At 48.7% G+C, this 25,238-nt stretch overlaps 1 protein-coding gene across 4 annotated transcripts in view; it reads left to right on the top strand.

Moving 5' to 3' along the window:
• Nucleotides 1–23,997, top strand: part of LOC140205099 (uncharacterized) — a 28,499-nt gene extending 4,502 nt beyond the window's left edge. Inside the window, exons 1-4 of one of the 4 annotated variants that reach the window (XM_072272289.1) lie at nucleotides 9,029–9,133; nucleotides 15,001–15,188; nucleotides 16,655–17,466; nucleotides 20,837–23,997. In XM_072272289.1, the coding sequence (XP_072128390.1) occupies nucleotides 15,016–15,188; nucleotides 16,655–17,466; nucleotides 20,837–23,289 (3,438 nt within the window). In that variant the 5' untranslated portion in view covers nucleotides 9,029–9,133; nucleotides 15,001–15,015 and the 3' untranslated portion in view covers nucleotides 23,290–23,997. The other 3 variants (XM_072272298.1, XM_072272306.1, XM_072272280.1) reach the window with 3 other exon arrangements.
• The last annotated feature ends 1,241 nt before the right edge of the window (nucleotides 23,998–25,238 follow it).

The raw sequence follows: 25,238 nt of genomic DNA, 5'->3' as shown, positions 1-25,238 counted from the left end.
GGTGATATTTTCAGCAGTCCTCATGATCCATTGCAGGGTCTTGCAACCTGATACTTGGCATTCCCACAGCACAGGGTGATGCAGCTGGTCAGGGCACTCTCAGTGATGCGCCAGTAGGTTTAGAGGTACAATGTGGAACAGACCCTTCCAGCCCAGTGAGCCGCACTGCCCAGCAACACAACTGTTTAACCCTCGCCTAACCACAGGAGAATGTACAGGGACCAATTAACCTACTAACGGGTACGTCTTTGGAATGTGGGAGGAAACCAGAGCACCTGGAGAAAACCCACGCATTCACGGGGAGGGTGTACCAACTCCTTTCAGCCAGTGTTGGAGCTGAACTCTGAACTCCGACGCCCCAAGGTATAACGGTGCCGCGCTAACTGCCAAGCATGAGAATGGACGGGAGGTGGGGAGCCTCATTTGCCTCAGCAACAACACAACAGCAGCAACAAAGCAAGCCCCTTTTCCAGCCTCCAGAAGGCTCGCAGACATCGGGCCACGCACTGCCCCAGTGGACTCTGAGGCTCGCATATCCAGGGCTTTTACCACAGGGCCTTGACTCCCAATTCACTGACCAATAGAATCAAAGCTTCAGCCAAATTCAGTACAATCAATGCCGATCGTTTGTCTCAATATCATATTCAAACCAAATTTGTGAAGCAGGACCTCCTCCCCACAAAAATAACTATCCTACCAACCTCAAGCCTTCCCAAATGAGAGTAGATCCTGTCCCAAAAAATCCTTCTCCAATGAATTCCCTACCAGAGATTCTTAAAATTTCTGCAGGTGTGTGGTGGAGAGCATTCCGGTTAGAGGCGTCACTATCTGGGGTGGAGGCTCCAATGCGTAAATTCATGAGGCTGCAGAAGGTTGTAGACTCAACCAGCTCCATTACAGGCACAACCCTCCTCACCATCGAGGACATCCTCAAGGGGCGCTGCCTCAAGAATTTGGCATTCGTCACTAAGGACGCTTACCAACCAGGGCATGCCCTCTTCTCATTACTACCATCAGGGAGGAGGTACAGGAGCCTGAAGACACACTCTCAACATGATAGAAACAACTTATTTAAAGTTCAAAGTAAAATGTGTTATCAGAGTGCATACATGTCACTACATATAAACAAAAGACCACAAGACATAGGAGCAGCATTAGGCCATTCAGCCCATCGAGTCTGCTCTGCCATTCCATCATGGCTGATCCCAGATCCCTCTCAACCCCATGCACCTGTCTTCTTCCTGTATCCTTTAATGCCCTGACAATCAGGAAAATATCAAATTCTGCCTTAAATATACCCACGGACTTGGCCTCCACTGCAGACTACGACAGAGAATTCCACAGATTTACTACTCTCTGGCTAAAAAAAATCCTCCTCACCTCTGTTCTAAAAGGTTGCCCCTCAATTTTGAGGCTGTGCCCTCTAGTTCTGGACACCCCCACCATAGGAAACATCATCACCATATCCACCTTATCTAGTCCTTTCAACATTCAGTAGGTTTCAATGAGATTCCGCCCCCCCCCCACCCCCGCATTCTTCTAAGTTCCATTGAGTACAGGCCCAAAGCTGCCAAATGCTCCTCATATGTTAAACCTTCATTCTCGTGAATCTCTTCTGGACTCTCTCCAATGACAACACATCCTTTCTGAGATATGGGGCCCAAAACTGTTGACAATGCTCCAAGTGTGGCCTGACTAGAATCTCATAAAGGCTCAGCATTATCTCCTTGCTTTTATATTCTATTCTCCTTGAAATAAATTCCAACATTGCATTTGCCTTCTTTACCACAGACTCAACCTGTAAATTAACCTTCTGGGAGACTTGCACAAGGATTCCTAAGTCTTTCTGTACTTCTGACGTTTGAACTTTCTCCCCATTTAGATAATAGTCTGCACTATTGTTCTTTTTTATCAAAATACAATATTGTACATTTCCCAACACTGTACACCATCTGCCACTTTTTTGTCCTTTATTCTAATTTGTCTAAGTCCTACTGCAATCACATTGCTTCCTCAGCACTACCTACCCCTCCACCTTCTTAGCATCTTCGGCAAACTTTGCCACAAAGTCATCAATTCCATTGTCTAAATCATTGATGAACAGTATGAAAAATAGCGGTCTCAATACTGACCCGAGGAACACCACTAGTCACTGGCAGCCAACCAGAAAAGGCCCCCTTTATTCCCACTTGCTGCCTCCTGCCTGTCAGCCATTCCTCTATCCATGCCAGTATCTTTCCTGTAGCACCTTTGGAGTTTATCTTGTTAAGCAACCCTGAGATTCTTTTTCCTGTGGGCATTCTTGGCAAATCTATAGAATGGTAACTATAAACAGGATCAATGAACAACAAACTACAAATGTAAATATAAATAAATAGCAATAAATAATGAGTATGAAATAACATTAAATAACAAGAATTGAATTGAATTGGCTTTATTACTCACATCCTTCATATACATGAGGAGTAAAAATCTTTATGTTATGTCTCTGTTTAAATGTGCAATGTGCAATTTATAGTAATTTATAATAAATAGTATTTACAACAGGACAGTCAATATAACATAGAAATACAATTGTATCAGCATGAATTAGTCAGTCTGATGGCCTGGTGGAAGAAGCTGTCCTGGAGCCTCTTGGTTCTGACTTTTATACTGTGGTACCGTTTCCCGGATGGTAGCAGCTGGAACAGTTTGTGGTGGGGGTGACTCAGGTCCCCAATGATCCTTTGGGCCCTTTTTACACATTTGTCTTTGTAAATGTCCTGAATAGTGAGAAGTTCTCATCTACAGATGCGCTGGGCTGTCTGTACCACTCGCTGCAGAGTCCTGCGATTGAGGGAAGTGCAGTTCCCATACCAGTCAGTGATGCAGCCAGTCAGAATGCTCTCAACTGTGCCCCCCTGTAGAAAGTTCTTAGGATTTTGGGGCCCATACCAAATGTCTTCAACCGTCTGAGGTGAAAAATAAAGAATGCTTAAAGTGAGACCATCTGTTGCGGGAACACCAGAAATAGAATGAGCGTAGTTGTCCCCATTTGTTCGAGAGCCTGATGGTTGAGGGGTAGTAACTGTTCTTGAACCTGATAGAGTGAGTCCTGAGGCACTTGTACCTTCTACTTGACGGAAGCAGCAAGAAAAATCACGGCCTGGGTGCTTTTCTAGGGCAACATTTTACGTAGATTTGCTCAGTGGTTGGGAGGGTTTAACCCGTGGTGTACTGGGCTGAATCCACTACCTTTTGCAGGATATTCCACTCAAAGGCATTGGTGTTCCCCTACCAGGCCATAATACACCCAGTCAGCACACTTTCCACTGCACATCTATAGAGGTTTGCCAAGGGTTTTGATTTCCCTACATCCTTCAGCACCTACACCTTTAGAACACAGAACGCTACAGGATGTTTAGCCCACAATGTTGTTAGATCCCTGTTAGATCAATCTAACCCTTCCCTCCTACATAACCCTCCATTTTTCCATCATTCATATTCCTGAGGATCTTTCAGATGCCCCTAATTTATCGGCGTCTACTAGCAAGGCATTCCATACACCCACAACTCTTTGTGTTTAAAAAAAAACAGCTGTGAAATTTCCCTGAGCTTTCCTCCAATCATCTTAAAATTAGCCCTTCCCACCCTGGGAAAAAGATTCTGGCTATCCACGCTATCTGTACCTCTTATACACCTCAATCAAGTCACCCCTCAGCCTCCTTCGCTCCAAAAAGACCCTTTAGGTAACCAAAGGTTGTCCATCTGAAACCGCTCCCCACCCCGCCTCCTTCATCTCTCTCTGCCTCCTCCAGGCACCAGTCATTGAGACATGTAGCTGGAAAGAAGGCCATTCTGCCCACCAAGTCCTTGCTGATCTTTGACTATCCAATTACATTAATCCCGCATTAATTCCACTTTCTACCGCTCAGCCACACACTAGGGACAAATTACAGCACCCCTACTAACCTGGACATCTTTGGGATGTGGCAGGGGACCAGAGAACCTTGGGGGGAGAAACCACGTGGTGACCAGGAGAACGTGCAAACTCCACACAGACAGTGCCAGTGGTCAGGATCAACCCAGGGCCTCTGATGCCGTGGGCCAATGGCTCCCCTCACTGTGCTATCCCTCATCATGTCCGAGGCTGCTTCCAGCCCCGTGTCTTACTCTTCTTGCGACCCTCCCCAGCCCGTGGTACCTCCCAGCCCTGATATCTCTTCCTATCTCCACACCCACTGCCAGCCCCGACACATCTCACCAAGAACTTTGTCATTATTAGCTTGTTTTCAACCCAGCCCCACCCACTTCCCTATCATTCTAAACTCCTGGCTCAATTTTGCTCTTGACAATCTCGCCCCCCCCCACCCCCCGGGAAGATTTGTCAACACCCACTATTGCCACTAATCAGCTGGAGGACACTGAGGCATTCTCCTCTTCCTCATTGTACACCACAGGTCCACTCTCCACCAGCATGGCCACTGACGACGTGGCCTGAACATCAGCAAGTGACGACTTATTCAGAAGCACCCTTGGGACCTGGGTAGCTCAGCAAAGAGATCAGAGAGGTAAACCTCATTAAGAAATTGGCTGTATGAAAACCCAAGGGGCCCCAGATTCATTATAACAATAAGAGCAGCTGCATCTTTGAATGCTGTGGAGAATACATTCATAATAACAGAGGAATAACATAGTACTCTAGTCTTCCCAAGACTTTACCAATTATGTATCACATTCATTAGCTGTGGTGAAGCCCTTTTTCCTGCTGGGTTTCCCTGGTTCAGGCTATACACCCAGTAGCCTCTTGATTCGGTACACCCGAACACCTGCTCATCAATGCAAATATCTAATCAGCCAATCATGTGGCGGCAGCTCAGTGCATAAAAGCATGCAGTCATGGCCAAGCGGTTCAGTTGTTGGTCAGACCAAACATCAGAATGGGGAAGAAATGTGATCTAAATGTGACTTTGACCCTGGAATGATTGTTGGTGCCAGATGGGGTGGTTTGAGTATCTCAGAAACTGCTGGTTTCCTGGGATCTTCACACACAACATTCTCTAGAGTTTACAGAGAACAGTACAAAAAGTTTTTTTTAAAAACATCGGTGAGAGGTAGTTCTGTAGGCTATTATGCCTTGTTAATGAGAGAGGTCAGAGGAGAATAGAAACATAGAAACGTAGAAAATAGGTGCAGGAGTAGGCCATTCGGCCCTTCGAGCCTGCACCGCCATTTATTATGATCATGGCTGATCATCCAACTCAGAACCCCGCCCCAGCCTTCCCTCCATACCCCCTGACCCCCGTAGCCACAAGGGCCATATCTAACTCCCTCTTAAATATAGCCAATGAACTGGCCTCAACTGTTTCCTGTGGCAGAGAATTCCACAGATTCACCACTCTCTGTGTGAAGAAGTTTTTCCTAATCTCGGTCCTAAAAGGCTTCCCCTCTATCCTCAAACTGTGGCCCCTCGTTCTGGACTTCCCCAACATCGGGAACAATCTTCCTGCATCTAGCCTGTCCAATCCCTTTAGGATTTTATACGTTTCAATCAGATCCCCCCTCAATCTTCTAAATTCCAACGAGTACAAGCCCAGTTCATCCAGTCTTTCTTCATATGAAAGTCCTGCCATCCCAGGAATCAATCTGGTGAACCTTCTTTGTACTCCCTCTATGGCAAGGATGTCTTTCCTCAGATTAGGGGACCAAAACTGCACACAATACTCCAGGTGTGGTCTCACCAAGGCCTTGTACAACTGCAGTAGTACCTCCCTGCTCCTATACTCGAATCCTCTCGCTATAAATGCCAGCATACCATTCGCCTTTTTCACCGCCTGCTGTACCTGCATGCCCACTTTCAATGACTGGTGTATAATGACACCCAGGTCTCATTGCACCTCCCCTTTTCCTAATCGGCCACCATTCAGATAATAATCTGTTTTCCTATTTTTGCCACCAAAGTGGATAACTTCACATTTATCCACATTAAATTGCATCTGCCATGAATTTGCCCACTCACCCAACCTATCCAAGTCACCCTGCATCCTCTTAGCATCCTCCTCACAGCCAACACCACCACCCAGCTTCGTGTCATCCGCAAACTTGGAGATGCTGCATTTAATTCCGTCATCCAAGTCATTAATATATATTGTAAACAACTGGGGTCCCAGCACTGAGCCTTGCGGTACCCCACTAGTCACCGCCTGCCATTCTGAAAAGGTCCCGTTTATTCCCACTCTTTGCTTCCTGTCTGCTAACCAATTCTCCACCCACATCAATACCTTACCCCCAATACCGTGTGCTTTAAGTTTGCACACTAATCTCCTGTGTGGGACCTTGTCAAAAGCCTTTTGAAAATCCAAATATACCATATCCACTGGTTCTCCCCTATCCACTCTACTAGTTACATCCTCAAAAAATTCCATGAGATTCGTCAGACATGATTTTCCTTTCACAAATCCATGCTGACTTTGTCCGATCATTTCACCGCTTTCCAAATGTGCTGTTATCACATCTTTGATAACTGACTCCAGCAGTTTCCCCACCACCAACGTTAGGCTAACCGGTCTATAATTCCCCGGTTTCTCTCTCCCTCCTTTTTTAAAAAGTGGGGTTACATTAGCCACCCTCCAATCCTCAGGAACTAGTCCAGAATCTAACGAGTTTTGAAAAATTATCACTAATGCAATCTAACGAGTTTTGAAAAATTATCACTAATGCAATCTAACGAGTTTTGAAAAATTATCACTAATGCACAATGGGTTCAAGCTGACAGGATGGTGACAGTAACCCAAGTAATCACGTGCTAAGCAGTGGTGTGCAGAAGAGTATCTGGATGCACAACACATCGAACCTTGAAGTGGATGGGCTACAACAGCAGAAGACCATTAACACTCTGGCCACTTTATTAGGTATAGGAGGTACTTAAGGAGGTACTTAGGTATAGGAGCCACTGAGTATATTTCACCTTTATACATCAAAGTCTCCATTCCTCTCACGCTGGACACTCACTTACCCACAGAACTGCTCTGCAACAGATGCCATACAATCTGTCATGCGCCTGGCCCTGACACAACTAGTAAACAAAGACACCTGTGTCAGAATGCTCTTTCTGGATTTCAGTTCAGCCTTGAATTGAACCCGGGTTGCCTGTATGGTAAAGCGTTGTGCTAACCACTACGCTACCGTGCCAATCCCCCTTTCATGAACTATTTGATTCCCTTATGGTCTAAAAGAATCAAATGGATCATAAAAGCTAGCAAGAAGTGATTGGGCTGAATGGCCTGTTCCTGTGCAGTTTATCCCAAGTAATGCCCTGTGTCTTTGTAGATAGAGCTGCAGATGTGCTCCAGTGTACAAAGTGATAAGAGGAATAGATCGAGTAGACAGCCAGAGACTTTTTTCTGAGGACAGAAATGGCTAAACCTGTCCCAGGGGACAGATACTGGATATAAAACTATCTAATATCTTCTTGTAGTTCAAAGTCAACAGTCCCATCCTGTGAACCTTTTACAATTTAGAGGCCTCCTTCCTACAGTCGTGGATGGGGGGAGGAGGTCTTTGGGATTGTACGTTTTTCTGTCATCATTCTGTGGGGTTTTTCTTCTGTTTCATGGATGTCTGTGAAGAGTAAAGATTTCAGGTTGTATACTGTATACATTCTCTGAAATTAAATGGAACCATTGAACCAAGTACAATTTAAACATGATATCCCAACTCCTATACTCTGTGCTGTGAATGATGGAAGCAAGTGTGCTCACACTGTCTATATGTGTCCGGTGCCTCACTGCAGATGCTGCCTGACTGCTGGGTATTTCTGGAATTTCCCATGGTTTCAGATTATCAACATCAGCACTTTTTACCTTTAGGAGTATCCATAAGACATAAGAATAGAATTGGGCCATTTGGCCCATCGAATCAGACCCAGCATTAGATCAAGGTCAACTTACTTTTCTTCTCAACCCCATTATCCTGCCTTCTCTTCATAATCTTTGATGCTTTACTAATCAAGAACCAACCATCCTCTGCTTTAAAAGATTTGCTTTATTTGTCACAAGTACATTGAAACATAAGTAAAACGTGTTGTTTGTGTCAACGACCAACACAATTTGAGGATGTGCTGGGGTCAGCCCATAAGTGTCACCATTGCTTTTGATGGCAACATAGCACGCCCACAATTTACTAACCCTAACCTGGACATCTTTGGAACGTGGGAGGAAACCGGAGCACCCGGAGGAAATGCGGTGTGTTCACAGGGAGAACGTACAAACTCCTTTCAGGTGGCATTGGGAATCGAACCCCAATTGATCACTGGCGCTGTTCCATGCCTCCCAGTGACCTGGCCTTCACACAGCTGTCTGTGGCAATGAATTCCACTGATTCTAAAAATATGGAACAATTTTGCCTTTCATTGTTTTATATTCTGTAAAAAGGTTCTTAGTATTGATTGGCTGCAGAGTTAACCATTAACAAAATAATCAATATTCCAGAGTCAGTTCATGTAAAGAGATCAAATGTGGTGTGACATGTGCCTCTTATACCAGTTACACTGCCTGTGGTGAAGGTATACAATGGCGATATTTTGTATTAAGGTCTCACCATGCAATGGGTGGGGGCTCACACCAATGATATTGAATGAATAGTGGATATCTGTAGAGGAGACAGAGGAAGAGAGAAGGCCATGTTGATAACATGCTCCTGTTCTACCTTGGAACCACACATTATTATTGGAGGAATTCTTCTCCAGAAGTTTTGTTCCGTTATTGGGAGACTCCAGATATCTGTTCCAGTGGCTGGTTCTGTTATTGGAGATTTTCCATGTGATTTCATAGTGGGAACTGCTCTTGTGACATCACTATTACTGGGTGGGTCCCTGTGTGACATCACTGTTCGTAAGAGACACCCGCTGTGACAACGCCGAGTTTTATGGGAACTCCCGTTGTGACGTCATCGCTGGTGGGAGACTCTCTTTATGACTTCACTGAGGGTCATGCAGTGACATCACTGACACTCAAACTCCCGTGTGACATCATTGTTACTGGTTGCGATGTTGTCGTCGCTGTGACGTGGCTCGCTGTGAGATTCGGTCGCCCTGAGTGGAGTGACGTCATGCTGTGCGTCCGGTGACCCCAGAGGTTGCGAGGCGACGGAGCGGGTGAGTGCCGATGGACCGGGGAAAGAGGATGAGGCGTTGAGGGACCGGGACCGGGACCGGGGGACCGAACGGGAAGCAGATGACCGAGCAGGGCGGCAGCAGTAGGTGGAAGCCGGCGGGCGAGGGACCCGGGGAGGGTGGCTCACAGGCCCGGCGCCAATCCCCGGCCCAGGACAAGATCTACAGACACTGTGGACAGAGTTTGGGGCCGATCCGAGCAGAGGCGCTGCGCCTGTGCCGGAGTCTGCTGCTGAAGCAGCTCGCAGCCCGGCCGGGCCCAGCCGCGGGAGCACAGCGGACGGGAGGCTCTGCACAGGTGGCTGCAGAAAGTAAGAGATGAAGGGGGAAGGTGAAAGGATGGGGACTGGGAGCTGCAGAGAGGAACGTGGGAGTAAATGTGAGGAAATAGTGGGGAGGGGGAACTGGGTAGCGAGGGAGGGGTGAGTGCAGCTGGAGAGCTGGTGCAGGAGGGGGCAGCTGGGAGCTTTGTTTTCATGCCTGTGTTGCCTTTGCCCCCCCCCCCCTTGCAGGGATGGGGGAGGTGGTGAGACTGTGTGCAGTCTTGTTGGGTAGCCATTAGCGGTGTGTTTTGCTAATGGTACCCATATTACCCACCATGTGCCACTGGTAGAGGGAGTGAATGATGGCCATCTTTACTGAGTGCATCAGTACGATACTGCCCTGTCAGCCTGGATCTCGGTGCACAGTTGTCGCTGAGGTGAGACTGTGGGCACACTGCCCCTATGAATAGGCACAGAAATCGTACATTCTATTGTGTAGGATGGTTGTTACAATCAGGGTAACACACATCTGGAATCAGATGTGGCTTCACCTGCCCAGCTGACGTCAAGGGTTACGGGGAGAAGGCGGGAGAATGGGGTTGAGAGGGAAAATAAATCAGCCATAATCAGAGGTGCAGTGCTAGCCGGAGTGTGTCTGGCACCTCTTTAAGAAAAAAGCCGAAATAAGCAAGCTAATTAATTAGGTGTCGCCCAGGGTGATTTGAGTATCTGAGAAGCTGCTGATCTCCTGGGATTTTTACGCACAACAGACTCTGGAGTTTACAAAGAATGGTGCCAGGAACAAAAAAAAATCCAGCGAGTGGATTTAACAAGATGTTTTCGCTCACAGAACAGCCACTGGCTGGATATTTTTTTTGTTTCTGGCACCATTCTTTGCAAACTCCAGAGTCTGTTGTGCGTAAAAATCCCAGGAGATCAGCAGTTTCTGAGGTGCTGAAATCGCCCTGGGTGGCGCCTAATTAATTAGCTTGTGCTCCGGCTAGCACTGCACCCCTGGCCATATTGGAATGGCAGAGCAGACTCGGTGGGGTGAATGGCCAAATTCTGCTCCTTTGCCTTATGATCTAACTTCCCCTGAGATGTGGTTGGGTGAGAATACCTTCCCTCTCTCCTGGCAAGGCTCACTCTGAAATTGTGGACTCAGAGGTGGTGTTAATTCGGACCAAGGACTGAACTAACATCAACTGTGTTAATTCTGGTGCCTAGGACTGGAGGCCTGTCGGTGAATGGGGGGGTGGGAAAGGGGCTAGTTTAGCTTTGTTGTGCTTTCTGCTCGTGTTGTTCTGAGGAGCGTAGTGGACGTGCAAGTTGGTGGCAGACGCATGGTGACGCTTTTGGGTTGCCCGCAGCACATAACTGGGTGTGTTAGTTGTTAATGCAGTACTGCATTTCACTGTGTGTTTCTATGCACATGTGATAAAGCTGAATCTGACCAGCACAGCTGGGAGAAGTGGCCTGTCAAGAAATAGATGCTGCCAGTTCAGATCCTTTTGATATGATAGTCATGCTGGTTCTGTACTCAGTCAGCAGGGCACTGGGTCCAGGAATCACAGCACGAGAGGGAAAATACACTGCGCCTCATCTCCATTACTTGCTACTGTGGTTACTTCAATTTGCACAGTAGGATTATCAGAACTCGTTTCCAATACTTAGAGAAAAGCACATGAAAGTCTTTCATTTTTGAGTGAAATGTCTTTTCAGTATCTGTCATCATACATGTAAGCATGCAGCAAGACCTCCCCCATCACTGGGCACAAAAGCCTCACCAGTGGGAGAATCACACACACAGCACTATGTCCGTGCCAATCTACATCAGTCCCACTTGCCCGAACTAGGTCTGCATCCCATGTCTTAGCAATTCAACTGCCAAACTGAATCCTCCACCTCCTTCCTCCGGCAGCAAGGTCTAAATATCAACCACTCTGTATAAAAATCACTTTGCCCGCAGGTTCCCTTTAAAAATCCTCCCTTAGACTCACAGCAATATAGGGATCCAGGCTCTTCCACCCAACCAGTTCATTCTGACCAATGTGCCCCCCCACCCAGCTGTTTCCAATTTCCTGCCTATGGCTCATATCCCTCCATGCTCTGACCCTACGTGTACCTATCCAAGTATAATCGTACTTACCTTAAACACTTCCTCTGGCATCTCGTTCCATACACTCACCACCCTCTGCATGGAAAAGTTGCCCCTCAGGTCCCTTTTAAACCTTTTCCATCTCACCCTAGACCTTCCCCTCTAGTTTTGGACACCCTACCCGGGGGAAAAGACCATTAACATTCTATGTCTCTCATAATTTTAAACATTTCTGTAAGATCACCCGTGGAGGGTCAGACACCCTGAGCCAATAGGCTGGTCCTGGACTTATTTCCATCTGGCATAGTTTGCATTTTGTTGTTTGATTGTGGTTTTTGTATTGCTATATTTATGCTCTATTCTTGGTTGCTGCAGCTGTAATGAAACCCAATTTCCCTCGGGATCAGTAAAGTATCTTTATCTATCTATTTATCTATTCCCTGCACTGCAAGGAGTAAAGACCTATCCTGGCCAACCTCTCTCTATAACTCAGATCCTCTAGTCCTAGTAACATCTTTCAAAATCTACTCTGCACTCTTTCAAGTTTAGTGATGTCTGTCCTATAAGACCATAACCAAAACTATACACCATACTCCAGATATGGTCTTATCAATATCTCATACGTCGCCTTAGAATCTGTGGGCTGTGCCAAGATTTGATTGTGCCTGGAATTGTTTCTAGATGGTGTGACTGGAGTTTATTTTGCCAGAGGATGATGTATCTATGGAATTCATTGCCACAGACAACTGTGGAGGCCAAGTCATTGGGTATATTTAAAGTGGAGATAGGACGCTAATTCGTAAGGGCATCAAAGGTAATAATAGCTGGCCGGTTGTGGTATGGCATCAGCACCGGACTTTGAGGCAAATGGTTCCGAGTTTGAATCTGGCCAGGCCCTCGCAAGCTTTCAATCTGTGCTGGGTTGAACTCGGCCTCAAAAAACAGTCAAATGCTGTGGAAACAGCAAAAGTGCCACCCCATAAAACAACAAAAGTTATAGGGAGAAGACAGGAGACTGGGGTTGAGAGGGATAACACTGGACAACAGATCTTTTCAAAAGTGTTGCTTCCTCAGAATATTCTTTTGTTCATGATAGACCACTTGAAGCTGAACACAAATATGATTTCAGACTACTTGTATCACGCAGGAATTTGGAGAAAAAGAAATTAATTTTTATTGAATATAATGTGTTTAAATGGATAACAGTGCTGACGTTCTATACTAGTTCAATTAAACCAAAAATGTTTTGCTGATATTTTTTGTGTGTGCTCGGTGCCTGCGGATCCTCGCTTAAGTGGCCAACCATAATCAGCTAGTGCTGATGGATTCCAATTGCCCTGACACTATTTCTCCAAGACGGCAATGCCCTGGTAAAACCTTTCGCCATGCTCGTCACTGACAGTTCCAAGATTTGCAGGGGAGAAGTCTAAATGGGAATGCAGAAAATGAATCTTTAGTGATATGTTGCACTTCATGGTTTTGTATGCTTGAAGCAGGTTGTCAGCCAGCTGCCAAGAAAATTTTCAACAACATCTTTGAATGCCTTCCATGTAATTTTCTCTGGTCCCACCAGAAGTTCTCAGAATTGCCTATCATTGATGACCTGTTTGATTTGTGAACCAGCAAGAAAAGCTTTCATTAATTTTGGCATCTGTTATTCTGACTTGAATTATAAATTGAAATAACAAGCATAGATCATTTTTTAAAATGGTGCATGATAGGGAAATCTCATGGTGATTCCCTTGATCAACAGCCCAAAATCCATAAGATACATCCAAAAGTAATCAGGAAGCAAAATCTTTGTTGGTCAATGTACTGGTGTCCCCCGCTCTTCGAACGTTCGCTTTACGAAACCTCACTGTTACGAAAGACCTACATTAGTTACCTGTTTTCGCTAACAGAAGGTGTTTTCACTGTTACGAAAAAAGGCAGCGCGTGCCTGAACAGCCGCTCTCCCCCGGATTCGGAACGGCATTCTAGCCGGCATTGCTTAAACACGTGCCTGTGAGCAGCTGTTAGCAAGATGAGTTTTAAGGTATCGGAAAAGTCTAAAAAAGGCTGGTAAGGGTGTTACACTTAGCGTAAAACTAGACATAATTAAGCGTTTCGATCGTGGTGAACGAAGTAAGGACAAAGTGAGTTTGGCTTGTGGAAGTGATGAAGATGCTGTTGAAGAGGTTTTGGCATCCCATGACCAAGAACTGATAGATGAAGAGCTGATGCAATTGGAAGAGGAAAGGATAACAATCGAAACCGAATGCAATAGCTAACGGACAGAAAATGAAGTCATCCAGGAACTGAACGTGAAGCAACTGTGTGAGATTTTCGCTGCAATGATAAAGTACGACTTTAATTTTGAAAGAGTACGTCAGTTTAGGGCATACTTGCAAGCTGGTTTGAGTGCTTACAAAGAACTGTATGATAGAAAATGCGCGAGGCTCAGCAGTCAAGCATACTGTCGTTTTTCAAGCCTTCCACATCAGCCACAGCAGACAACGAACCTCGACCTTCGACCTTGAGGCAGGCAGACATAGAAGAAGATGACCTGCCTGTCCTGATCGACGATGAGATGACACCCCAGTGTCCCACCACCCGGGCCGCAAACAGATACGGATTTGCGGAGAATGCAGCAGTAGCCGGGAGGCACCCAGCACATCTTTATAAAATAGACGAAATAAACATGCTAATTAATTAGGTGCCACCCGGCACGTAATTGTCAGCCCAGATCAGAGGCGATTGCGTCGTGGAGGATGCAGTGGTAGCCAGGAGGCACACAGCATGGCCTGATTCTACTCCTATGTCTTATGGTCTTATGAACAATGTTGAGCCACACACAGTAAGTAGTTTGCTATGTTGTTGTTCTGAGATGTGAACCTCCTGGAGGGCTTTTCTCACTGGAGTGAAGAAGGATGAGAGGTGACTTGACAGAGGTATACAAGATGATAAGAGACTTAGACTGAGTGGACAGCCAGAGACTTTTTCCCCAAGGGTGGAAATGGCTAATTCGAGGGGCATAATTTTAAGGTGATTGGAGAAAAGTATAGGTGGAGGTAAGTTTTTTTTACACAGAGTGATGAGTATGTGGAATGCCCTGCCAGATGTGTAGTAGAGGGGCATTGAACAAATTCTTAGTAGACACATGGATAATAGGAAATGGAGGGCAACATTGTGGGCCGAAGGGCCTGTGCTGTGCTGTAATAGTCTATGAGCCCATTTTGTTGTTTGGGCAAACATAGAACATTACAAGTTCTTGATATTTATTGCTTAGTTATTATTATTACTTTTATTTTGTATTTGCAAGTTGTTGTCTTTGTGTGTTCTTCCATTGATTCTGCTATGGTTATTGGATTTATTGAGTCTGTCTGCAAGAAAGTGAATCTCAGGGTTGTATATGGTGACATATATGTACTTTGATAATAAGTTTACCTTGAATTTGAACTTTCAAAGGGCGGTACCAAATGTTAACTGTGCAGCTTTATTCTCTGCAGGGCTGGGGCGACGCTATGGACGTGGCGAATCACAGTGTGGTCCTGCTGCAGCAGCTGAATGTCCAGCGGGAGTTTGGCTTCCTGTGTGACTGCACGGTGGCCGTAGGGGACATTCACTTCAAAGCCCATCGAGCTGTGCTGGCTGCATTCTCCAACTACTTCAAGATGATCTTCATTCATCAGTCCAGGTAAGGGGGCATTCTTAGCCTGCCTCCTGCAGCTTGTTCAGACTCCTGCTCGTTCACGGGTCTCCTCCATGCTTCCCCTCACGGTACAGAAACAGACCCTGTGGGTTCATCCTACCATCATGCACACATTCACACTGCCACCACACAGAACAGGCTGGAAGAGCGCAGCATAAACAAACGACACTTTGGGCTGACACCTTTCATCAGGACTGGAAGGGAAGGGGATAGGAGCCAGGATAAGAAGGTGGGGTGAGTACAAGCTGGTAGGTGTTGGGTGAGACCAGGTGAGGGGGGAGGTGGGTGTAGTAAAAAGCTGGGAGGGGTAGGTGGACAAGGTAAAGGGCAGGAGAAGGAGGAACCTGATAGAGGAGAGTGGACCACAGGAAAAGGGGAAAGAGGAGGGAGGTTGTAGGCATGAGAGGAGGGGTAAGAGGAGTACCGGAATGGAAAAAATAGGAGTGGGTAGAGAAATTACTGGAAGTTAGGGAAATAAGAGTTCATGCTGTCAGGTTGGAGGCTACCCAAATGGAAAATGACCATTTTTTTTCTCCCCGCATTCTAATCATCTTCCCCCTAGATTCTATCCACCCACACTCTGGGGGCAATTCACAGCAGCCGTTTGGGATCAGCATCACAGCTCGATGGGCTTTGAAGTGAATGGCTCCTAGGGCCACATCTGGGATGTAGGAGGAAACAGCAGAACTCGAGGTCAGAGGGAGAACATACACTCTCCAAACAGAGCACCAGAGGTCACTGAACCAGGGCATCACTGTGGCAGCTGCACTCCCCCTTTAAACATTTCCCCTCACACCTTAAACCTGTGCCCTCTGGTATTTGACACTTTTACCCGGCGATAAAAAACACTGTCTGTTCTATCTATATCTTGCATCATTTTATAAACCTCTGTCTAGTCTCCCCCTCAGTCTCTACCACACCAGAGAAAACAACCCGAGTTTTTCCATCCTCTCCTCTCCTCACGGCTCAGGCCCTCAGTGTCACTCCTCCAAATGTGGCCTATCCAAAGTTTTATAAATTGCACAATGACCTTCTGACTTTTATAGTCCCTGCCTGTAACAATAAGAAAAGATGTCATATGCCTTCTTTATCACTCTATCTATTCGTGGGTACTTTCAGGGAATCATGCTTCCCTGTTTCTCTTTTCACAGTTGCTGACTGACCTGGTGAGTTCTTCCAGCACTTCTTGCTTTCATTTTTCCTTTCCTGTCGTATTAACCAAAGTTATGGGTTTGGGTCTCTTGTTGTCAGGATCAGCTGCCAGTGCTGGAATCCTGTGCCTGAGATGGGTCTGCTGGGGGAATGCGTGTGCCAGGAGTTTCACATTTTTTTGAAAATGCTGCTCACATGTTTTGATGTCTCTCCCCCTTCCCTACTCTTCCATCTCCCCCACCCCCCCGGCTCTCACTCCTTCACACCCTCTTTCTCCCTCCATCTCCTCTCCCTGACAGTGACTACATCAAAGTGCAGCCAATGGACATCCAGCCAGATATCTTCAGCTACTTACTACACCTCATGTACACGGGCAAGGGTCCGAAGCAGCCAGTAGACCCCAACCGGCTGGAGGAGGGCATCCGATTCCTGCATGCCTACAACCTGGTCCACGACCCGAGCCAAGGGGGACAGGCGTTCACCCAGCACCCCGAGGTGCCATCCCTTCAGTCTCCCAACCTCTACGGCATCCAGATCTCAGGCTCACAGAAGCTGCCAGTGCCCCCTGGAGGCCGGAGCGGGGTCACCACCCTGAGCGCAGAGCAGACCGGTCAGACGACCCTGGGAGTGGCCAACATCCCGGAGCACCGGTACGCCCGTCCTCCCATCGGCCAGGAGATGGGAGCAGAGGAGAGTGGCCAGAGCCTCCCCTCATCATCTGCGGCAGCGTCCAGGGGTCTGCAGGTCCCCGGTCTCAACTTTAAGCGGAGCAAGACCCACAAGCTCTACTCCTGCCACTACTGTGGGGAGCGGTTCTCTGCCAGGGGCAGCCTGCGGGATCACCTGTACTCGCACGCCAGTGGTGCCGTGCCCGCTGGAGCCCCCACCGAGAGCAGGGCCCTGGGGGAGGAGGCCGAGGGAGTCGGAGGTTCCCTGTCCCAGGGAGATGAGGCCCTCCCTTCCACCCCTGATCAGCAGGAGGGAAGCGGTCTGGACGAACAGCCTCCCGTCGGTCTGACTGTGACCATTGGAGCCTGCGGGGACGCCGTCGACCCAGGCAGCGGCTTCACCACGGCCAAGAGGAGGAGGTTCACCTGCAGTGTGTGCGGCCGTGAGTATCCAGGGCTCCCAGGGGCGTGAGTTGGAAAGGAACTGAGGACCAGGGCCGTCAAGGTGTTAAACCTACTGGCTGAAGTTCCAACCCCAACCAGTTCATTTCCAAACTCTAAACACAAGAGATTCAGCAGCTGCTGGAGATCTTGAGCAACACACATAAAATGCTGGAGGAACTCAGCGGTGTCTAAGCGAGGGAGGGGGAAAAACAGTCAACGTTTCAGACCAAGACCCCTCAACAGGACTGGTTCGGAGGGGGGCGGGATCCAGAATAAGAAAGTGAGAAAAGGGGAAGGAGGCAATGACTTCTTCAACTTCTGGTAAATTCTCCCCCCTCCCTCTTCTCTTTTCTATCCCCCTTCTGGTTACCCTGTCTCCTTCATTTCTCCTGGCTTGTCCGTCATCCCCCTCAGGTTCCCCCTCTTCCTTCCTTTTACAGAGCATTATAACACAGATATTAATTAGACCTTTGCCCCATCTAGTCCGTACCAAATTACTAACCTGCCTGTACCCGGACCATAGCGCTCCACGTTTCCCATCCATGTATCTGTTCCAATTTCTCTTACATGTTGAACCCGCATCCACCACTTCCACTGGCAGCTCGTTCCACACTCTCACCACCATCAGAGTGAAAAGTTCCCCTTAAACATTTCATCTTTCACCCTTTATCCATGACCTCTAATTTTAGTCTCATGTAACCTCAGTGGAAAAAGCCTGTTTGTATCTCCTCCTTATCATTATGTGCTGTGTTGTATGACATGGACGATCATAGTCCCATGATCATGATTGTTCTTGGCAAGTTTTCCTACAGAAGTGGTTTGCCATTGTCTTCTTCTGGGCAGTGTCTTTACAAGATGGGTGACCGCTGTCAATATCAATACTCAGAGATTTTCAGTGGCTGCATAACTAGGTCTTGTGATATGCACCACCTGCTCATATGACCTTCCACCACTTGTTCCCATGGCTTCACATGACCCTAATTGGGGAACTAAGGGTGACCTACAGGCTAGCAGAGGGAAGGAGTACTTTCCACCTTCCTTGGTAGAGACATATCTCCACCCTGCCATCTGTGCTTGTATTTACTCTATCTATGCCTCATAATTTTGTAAACCTCTATCAAATCTCCTCATGATCCTACGCTCCAGAGAATAAAGTCCGAACCTATACAGCCCTTCCCTATAACTCAGGTCCTCAAGTCCTGATAACCTCCTTCTAAGTTTTCTCTGTACTCTTTGTCTTATTGATATCTTTCTTGTAGGTAGGTGACCAGAACTGAACTGTACACAATACTCCAAAGTAGGCTTCAACAACATCTGGTACAAGTTCAAACTAATATCCCAATTCCTGTATTCAATAGTTTGATTTATGAAAGTAAAGTGTGAAAAGATCTCTTTACAACCCTATCTACCTGTGATGCCACTTTCAAACAGTTACGTATCTGTATTACCAGTTCCCTCTGTTTTACCACACTCCTTAGTGCCCCACACTTGTAAAATCTACACTTGTTTGTCCTCCCAAAGTCCAACACCTCACACTTATCAGTATTAAATTTCATCTGCCATTTTTCTAGCTGCAAACTTTAATAGTTTTCCTTGTTGTCCACTACATCCCCAATCTTGGTATCATCTGAAAATTTGCTGATTCAGTTTACAACATTATCATCTAGATTGTTTATATTGATGACAAACAACAGCCTCTGCAGTACACCACTAGACACAGGCCTCCAGTCAGAGAGCGAACATCAGCTAACACTCTCTGGCTTCTCCCGAAGCCAATGTCTAATCCAGTTTATTACCTCATCTTGCATCTTGACTGCCAAGTGACTGACTCTTTTTGACCAACCTCCCATGTGGGACTTTGTCAAAGGCCTTGCTAAAGTCCATCCAGATAACATCCACTGCCTTGCTTTCATCAGCTTTCCTGGTAACTTTCTTGAAAAACTCCAAAAGATTTGTTAGACCCGACCTGCCATGCACAAAGCCACGTTAACTATCCTTATTCAATCCATGTCTATTCAAATACTTAAATACTGGTTCGCTTAGAGTATCTTCCACTAATTTACCTATTACTGATGTTAGAGGCTCACCAGCTTATAACTGCCCATCTTTCTTAGAGCCTTTCTTAAATAATAGAACAACATTTGCTATCCTCCAATCCTCTGCGGCTGAGGACATTTTAAATATCTCTGCTAGGGGCCCTGCAATTTCTGCACCGACCTCCAACAAGGTTTGAGGGATATACGTTGTCAAGCCCAAGGGATTTATCTACCCTAATTTGTCTCAAAACATCAAATACCTCCAGCTTGCAGTGCTACACCTGCCCATTCACCTCCTTCATACCAGGCCCCAAACAGTCCTTTCAGGTGAGGCAACACTTCACCTACAAATCTGCTGGGGTTGTCTCTTGTATCCGGTGATCCTGATGTGGCCTCTTTGACATTGTTGAAACGTTGTAAATTGGGGATATTTCGTCAAGCATCTCCACTCCATCCACCAAAAGCAAAACTTCCTGATGGCCAAAATTTTAATTCCAATTCCCATTCCTGTTCTGACATGTCAGTCCATGGGCCCCCTCTTGTGCCTGACTTGCTGTGTTCCTCTAGCATTTTGTGTGTGTTACCTCCTCTGTATTCTGCATACGGTCCATAACCTACTGTTTTGCTTCACTTCCATGTACTCTGTCCATCCCTCGAGCAAGTACAGCTGTAGGAGGGATAATATCACTGATTGGGTGGAAGCGTTTGAGGAAAATGTCTTTGATTGGGCGGAAAGGTTTGAGGAAAATGTCTTTGACTGGGCGGAAGGGTTTGGGGAGAATGTCTCTGACTGGGCAGAAGGGTTCGGGGAGAATGTCTGATTGGGCAGAAGTGCTGGTGAAGGATGTCTCTGATTGGAGAGTTGGGAATGATGCCTATGACTGGATGGAAGGTTTTGGGGAGGATGTCTCTGATTGGAGAGGTTTGGGGTAATGGCGTCTCAGATTACCATGGGGATAACTATTCAGTCCTATAATAATTTGCTTCCATGCTTTTGTAGCTCCTGCCTGATGGGAGAAGGGAGAAGTGAGAATGACTGGGGTGGATGGGATATTTGATTACGCTGGCTGCTTTACGGAGGCAGGGAGAAGTGTAGAAAGAGTCCCTCCACTCAATGTGACCATACCCTGATGGGGCTCAACCCCATTTCCCTACAATAATTAAACACAGCTGAGGACAGACCAGTGTGGCCTGATTGTTCAACCCACCTCCCCACACTTCCTCTCTCCCCCTACCATCTTGCACCACATCCCTTCCCTTCTCTGCCCACAAGTCCCCTCTCTCCCCCACTGTCCCCATAAAGCACCCACCCTGACGCCTCTCTCTCTCCTAGACTCTGCAGACCCTGAGCCCAGCAGCACACCTCCACCTACAGCAGCACTACCTGGAGCCCTGGAGGAGTCACCAGCTGCCGCCCAGCCCCAGCCCCAGCCCCGGCAGGAGGACTCAGGCCCGAGTGGAAGCCCCGATTCCACCGTTGACCTCGAGAGTGCCTTCCGTGATGTCTTCGCCAACTATGAGGCGGCGCGTGTCCATGCACACTACAAGTGCGCGCGCACTGGCTGTGAGCGGGCGGCTGTGTCCGCTGAGCCGCGGCGTGGAGACCGCTTTGTGCATAAGTGGCTGTCGGACCGTGAACTGACTTACTGCGAGCGCACCGGTGTTTACTGGTTGCTCTACGAAGAGGGCCAAGGCATGTTCTGCTACCTGTGCCGGCGTCACGACACCCAGAACAAGCAGAACAAGACCAAGGTGTTTAACGGGACGCCGGCTGTGCGCTACAAGAAGTCGGCACTGCAGGTGCACGCTGAGTCGCAGCAGCATGCCGCTGCTGTGCACGCTGAGCTGGCGGGCCGCATGACTGAGCGAGAGATGGCCGAACGCGAGCGCCAGGAGAGCACCTCGCTGCGCGCCCTTTTCCTCGCCGCCTATTGGCTGGCGCGCGAGGGACTGCCCACTGCAAAGCTACGCCCTGCATTGCGCTTGCTTGGCGAGGCAGGGCTAGCGGGAGGTGCCGCTACGCACTTTCGGCGAGCCGATACGCTCCAGGAAGTGTTTCGTGGACTGGGCCGCGCTGTCCGCCAGCGACTCATCAGCCGTATCCGCCGCGCCCCCGCCTTCGGCATCCGCTGCGAGCGCGCCGGTCCTGGAGCCGAGGCCTCGCTGCTGGCCTTCGCTCAGTTCATCGAGCCTGGCGTTGAGGTGGCCAGTGGGCTGCTCTTCACCGAGGCCCCAGGCCCTGGCCGGGGCTGGGACTCACCTGACGAGTTGGCAGCAGTGATCAGCCGCACCTTGGGCTGCCTGGAGCTGCCAGTCTCTCGGCTGGCCTCGCTGGTGACAGATGGCGGCGAGGCGATGCCGACGGTTGTGTCGCGGCTGAGGGAGCTGAGCCCAGCCTTGCTGGGCCTGCATTGTGTGAGCCGCCGGCTATTGTTAGCTGCCGCCTCGGGCTGTCCAACCTGCCGGCCCCTGCTGCGGGTTGAGGCCTATCTGCAGCAGCTGTGGGAGGTGCTGGAGCGTTCGCCTGGCCTGGCCGAAGCCTATCTGAGTGCCCGGCTGGCAGGGGCCTCGGCTGCGCAGCCCAGTGGCCGTCTGAAACCGGCACTGCTGCGCCGACTGAGACGGGCCTGCCGCCGCCGCCGACTGTCTCTCGAGGCCTCGGTGGAAGGCGCCTACAATGACTATGCGGCGCTGTTGCGGGCCCTGTCAGCACTGAGTGAGGCTGAGGCAGCAGCTGTTGGCCTACTGGCCCAGTTGGGCAGCCCACGCTTTGCCGGGGCCCTCTATATCCTGCGGGAGGCTTCAGCTGCGCTCCTGGGCCTGTCGCGGGCCTGGCGCCGAGGTGGCCTCCACCCACCCGCCCTGGAGTCTCTCCTACGACAGGCACTGCAAAGGCTGGAGGAGGTTGCTTCCTCCCGGGCCGCGCTAACTCGCCTGCGAGTGGATTTGGAGCCCGGCGGCCGCTTGTCCTGCTGTGCGCTGCCAGGGCTGGGCGCTGGGGACGAGGCTGAGCTGCGTGGCCTGTTGGAGACCTACACTGCCCGGCTGGTGACCGACTTACGCCGCCGCTTTGAGGCGTCTGCTCCGCTGCTAGCCGCCGTCTCCATTTTTAACCCCCTTTTGGTGCCTGATCCGGGTTCCTCCGGCTTTGCTGCTCATGGACGGGCTGAGGTCGGGGCCTTAGCCGCTCATTTCCACCCCGGGGACCTGGCTGCCGAGGCCCGGTTGCAGGCTGAGTGGGCCCGACTCAAGCTGGAGCTGCCGGGCTGGAAGTTTGGTGTTGCAGCCTTGTCGCTGGGCGAATCTTCAGCGACTGAGTGCTGTCTGCGCCACCTCTTGGGCCTCGGCACATACCCGGCCCTGACGCAGTTTGCCGAGGTGGCACTTTCAGCCCCCGTGGCCCCGGCCCGCTCTGACCGGGCCTTTGCTGCCCTGCGGAGGCTGGAGACGCGACTGCGGGGTGGGCGCTGTGAAGACACCGGCCTGCTTGACAGCCTGCTACAGATCTCGGTAAACGGACCCGAGCTGGGTACGGCCGACTGCACACAGCTGATCCAGGAGGCGGCCCTCGCCTTCCTACAGCAGAGGTGCCAGGGCACAGTGGTCCTAGCCCACCAGAAACCCCCGCTGGCATCCTTCAAGGCTGAGGAGGCGGCCGAGGCCTGCTGTTCAGAGGGCTCGGAGCAGGAGCTGGAACAGCTGCAGCAGGAGCTGGATCAGACAGTGGGCGCCCTACAGCTCCAAGCCGACAACGAGAGTGACTCAGAGGACAGCCTCTGCGACTAAGCCCTGGGTCTTCCTGCAAACGCCCAGCCAGAGCTGACGCCAAGGTAGAAGTGCCTGAGTCTGGCCATTCCCTTGGCTGGCCCCTTCTCCTCGCCCATGCCCTTGGGCATGACAACCAAGGCAGATATGTGAGTTCATGGGGGGTCACAGAGCTATCGGGGTTTGGGCATAAGTAGGCAGGTCTGTCCCCATGCTGAATGCTAACAGAGTGGAACTTTAGAAGTCTGGAAGTCGATGGGGCAGGTTCAGGATTGTCTCAATGTAGACCCCAGAGTTTTGGATGCTAAAATCCGGAGCATCACACCAGAATCTAGAGAACCTTGATGGGTTGGGCAGCATCCGTGGAGGGAAATGGACCGTGTGTCTTTGGTCGCAGCTCTTCATCTGGTGAGAAGTGTCATCCATTTCCTTCCCTCCGTGCTGCCTGACCCACTGGGTCTGCCCAGCATCTTGTGTTGTTGGGAATGTGTTCACCTTCCCGTCAATGGGGCCCTCTTTTTGACCACACCTTTGCTACCAGCCATTCTCCCCGAGGGCCAGTGTATTGGGGTGGTGTGGCAGGCTGGAAGAGAGATGGTCTTGCTCAGGGTGGAATATAGCTTCCAGCTGTTGCAGAATACCCAAAACACTTCCACCACAAGTGTGCTTTGAGTAGATTTATTTCTTTTTAACTGCAGTAGTTTTTTCACTTGTATTTTAAAAGTAAAAATAAAGATTGTTTTTTTTTAAAAAGCAGTTTTTAATCATTTTTTATTACAGCTTTCTGTAGGCAAATTAATGAGGAAGTGAAAAGTTAGATTGCTGCTTGCTGGTTTCGTGACACAGTTCATTTAAGACCATAAGATATAGGAACAGAAGTAGGCTATTCGGCCCATCGAGTCTGCATTACCATTCAAACATGGGCTGATCCAATTCTTCCAGTCATCCCCACTCCCCTGCTTTCACCTCATACCCTTTGATGCCCTGGCTAATCAAGAACCTATCTATCTCTGCCTTAAATACACCCAATGACTTGGCCTCCACAGCTGCTCGTGGCAACAAATTCCACAGATTTACCACCCTCTGACTAAAGTAATTTCTCTGCATCTCAGTTCTAAAAGGACGTCCTTCAATCATGCCCTCTTGTCCTAGAATCCCCTAGCATGGGAAATAACTTTGCCATATCTAATCTGTTCAGGTCTTTTAACATTCGGAATGTTTCTATGAGATCCCCTCTCATTCTCCTGAACTCCAGGGAATACAGCCCAAGAGCTGCCAGACGTTCCTCATACGGTAACCCTTTCATTCCTGGAATCATTCTCGTGAATCTTCTCTGAACCCTCTCCAATGTCAGTATATCCTTTCTGAGATAAGGAGCCCAAAACTGCACACAATACTCCTTGTGGTCTCACGAGTGTCTTATAGAGCCTCAACATTATATCCCTGCTGTTATATTCTATACCACTGGAAATGAATGCCAACATTGCATTCGCCTTCTTCACAACCGACTCAACCTGGAGGTTGAGTTACAAAAAGCTGCAGGTGCTGGAATCTGGAGAGAGAACTCAGCATCTGTGTAGGGAAGAGAATGTTTCTGGTTTAGACCCTGAATCACCTTTGTTGGGACCTGGCTGGCTTATTTTGTCTGTTGTGTCTGCTCTCCAATTTAGTGAGATCATAGCTAATCCTTTAATGCCATCTTCCCTTTCTGTACGGCTCTCAAATCTTTTATTTCTCTCCACACCTGTGAATGTGTGAGAGGCATTTAGACAGATACATGAACGGGCAGGAAACGGAGCACACCTGGAGTTCCAGTTGTCATCGTGATTGGCACAGATACTGTGTGCCAGCGGGCTGTTTGTGAATACCCTCAGACTTGGCCTTCGCCCTCTTTTGTGGACAATTATGGTGGATCGCCAACCTTTAAGGAATTTCTTCTGATCTGAATTTTTAGCTGTTTGATCCCTGGG

The sequence above is a fragment of the Mobula birostris genome, chromosome 1 (genome assembly GCF_030028105.1).
Source record: "Mobula birostris isolate sMobBir1 chromosome 1, sMobBir1.hap1, whole genome shotgun sequence".
NCBI classification, from domain to species: domain Eukaryota; kingdom Metazoa; phylum Chordata; class Chondrichthyes; order Myliobatiformes; family Myliobatidae; genus Mobula; species Mobula birostris.
The sequence above is the reverse complement of the archived record's forward strand: the minus strand, read 5'-3'. Positions and strand labels throughout refer to the sequence as shown.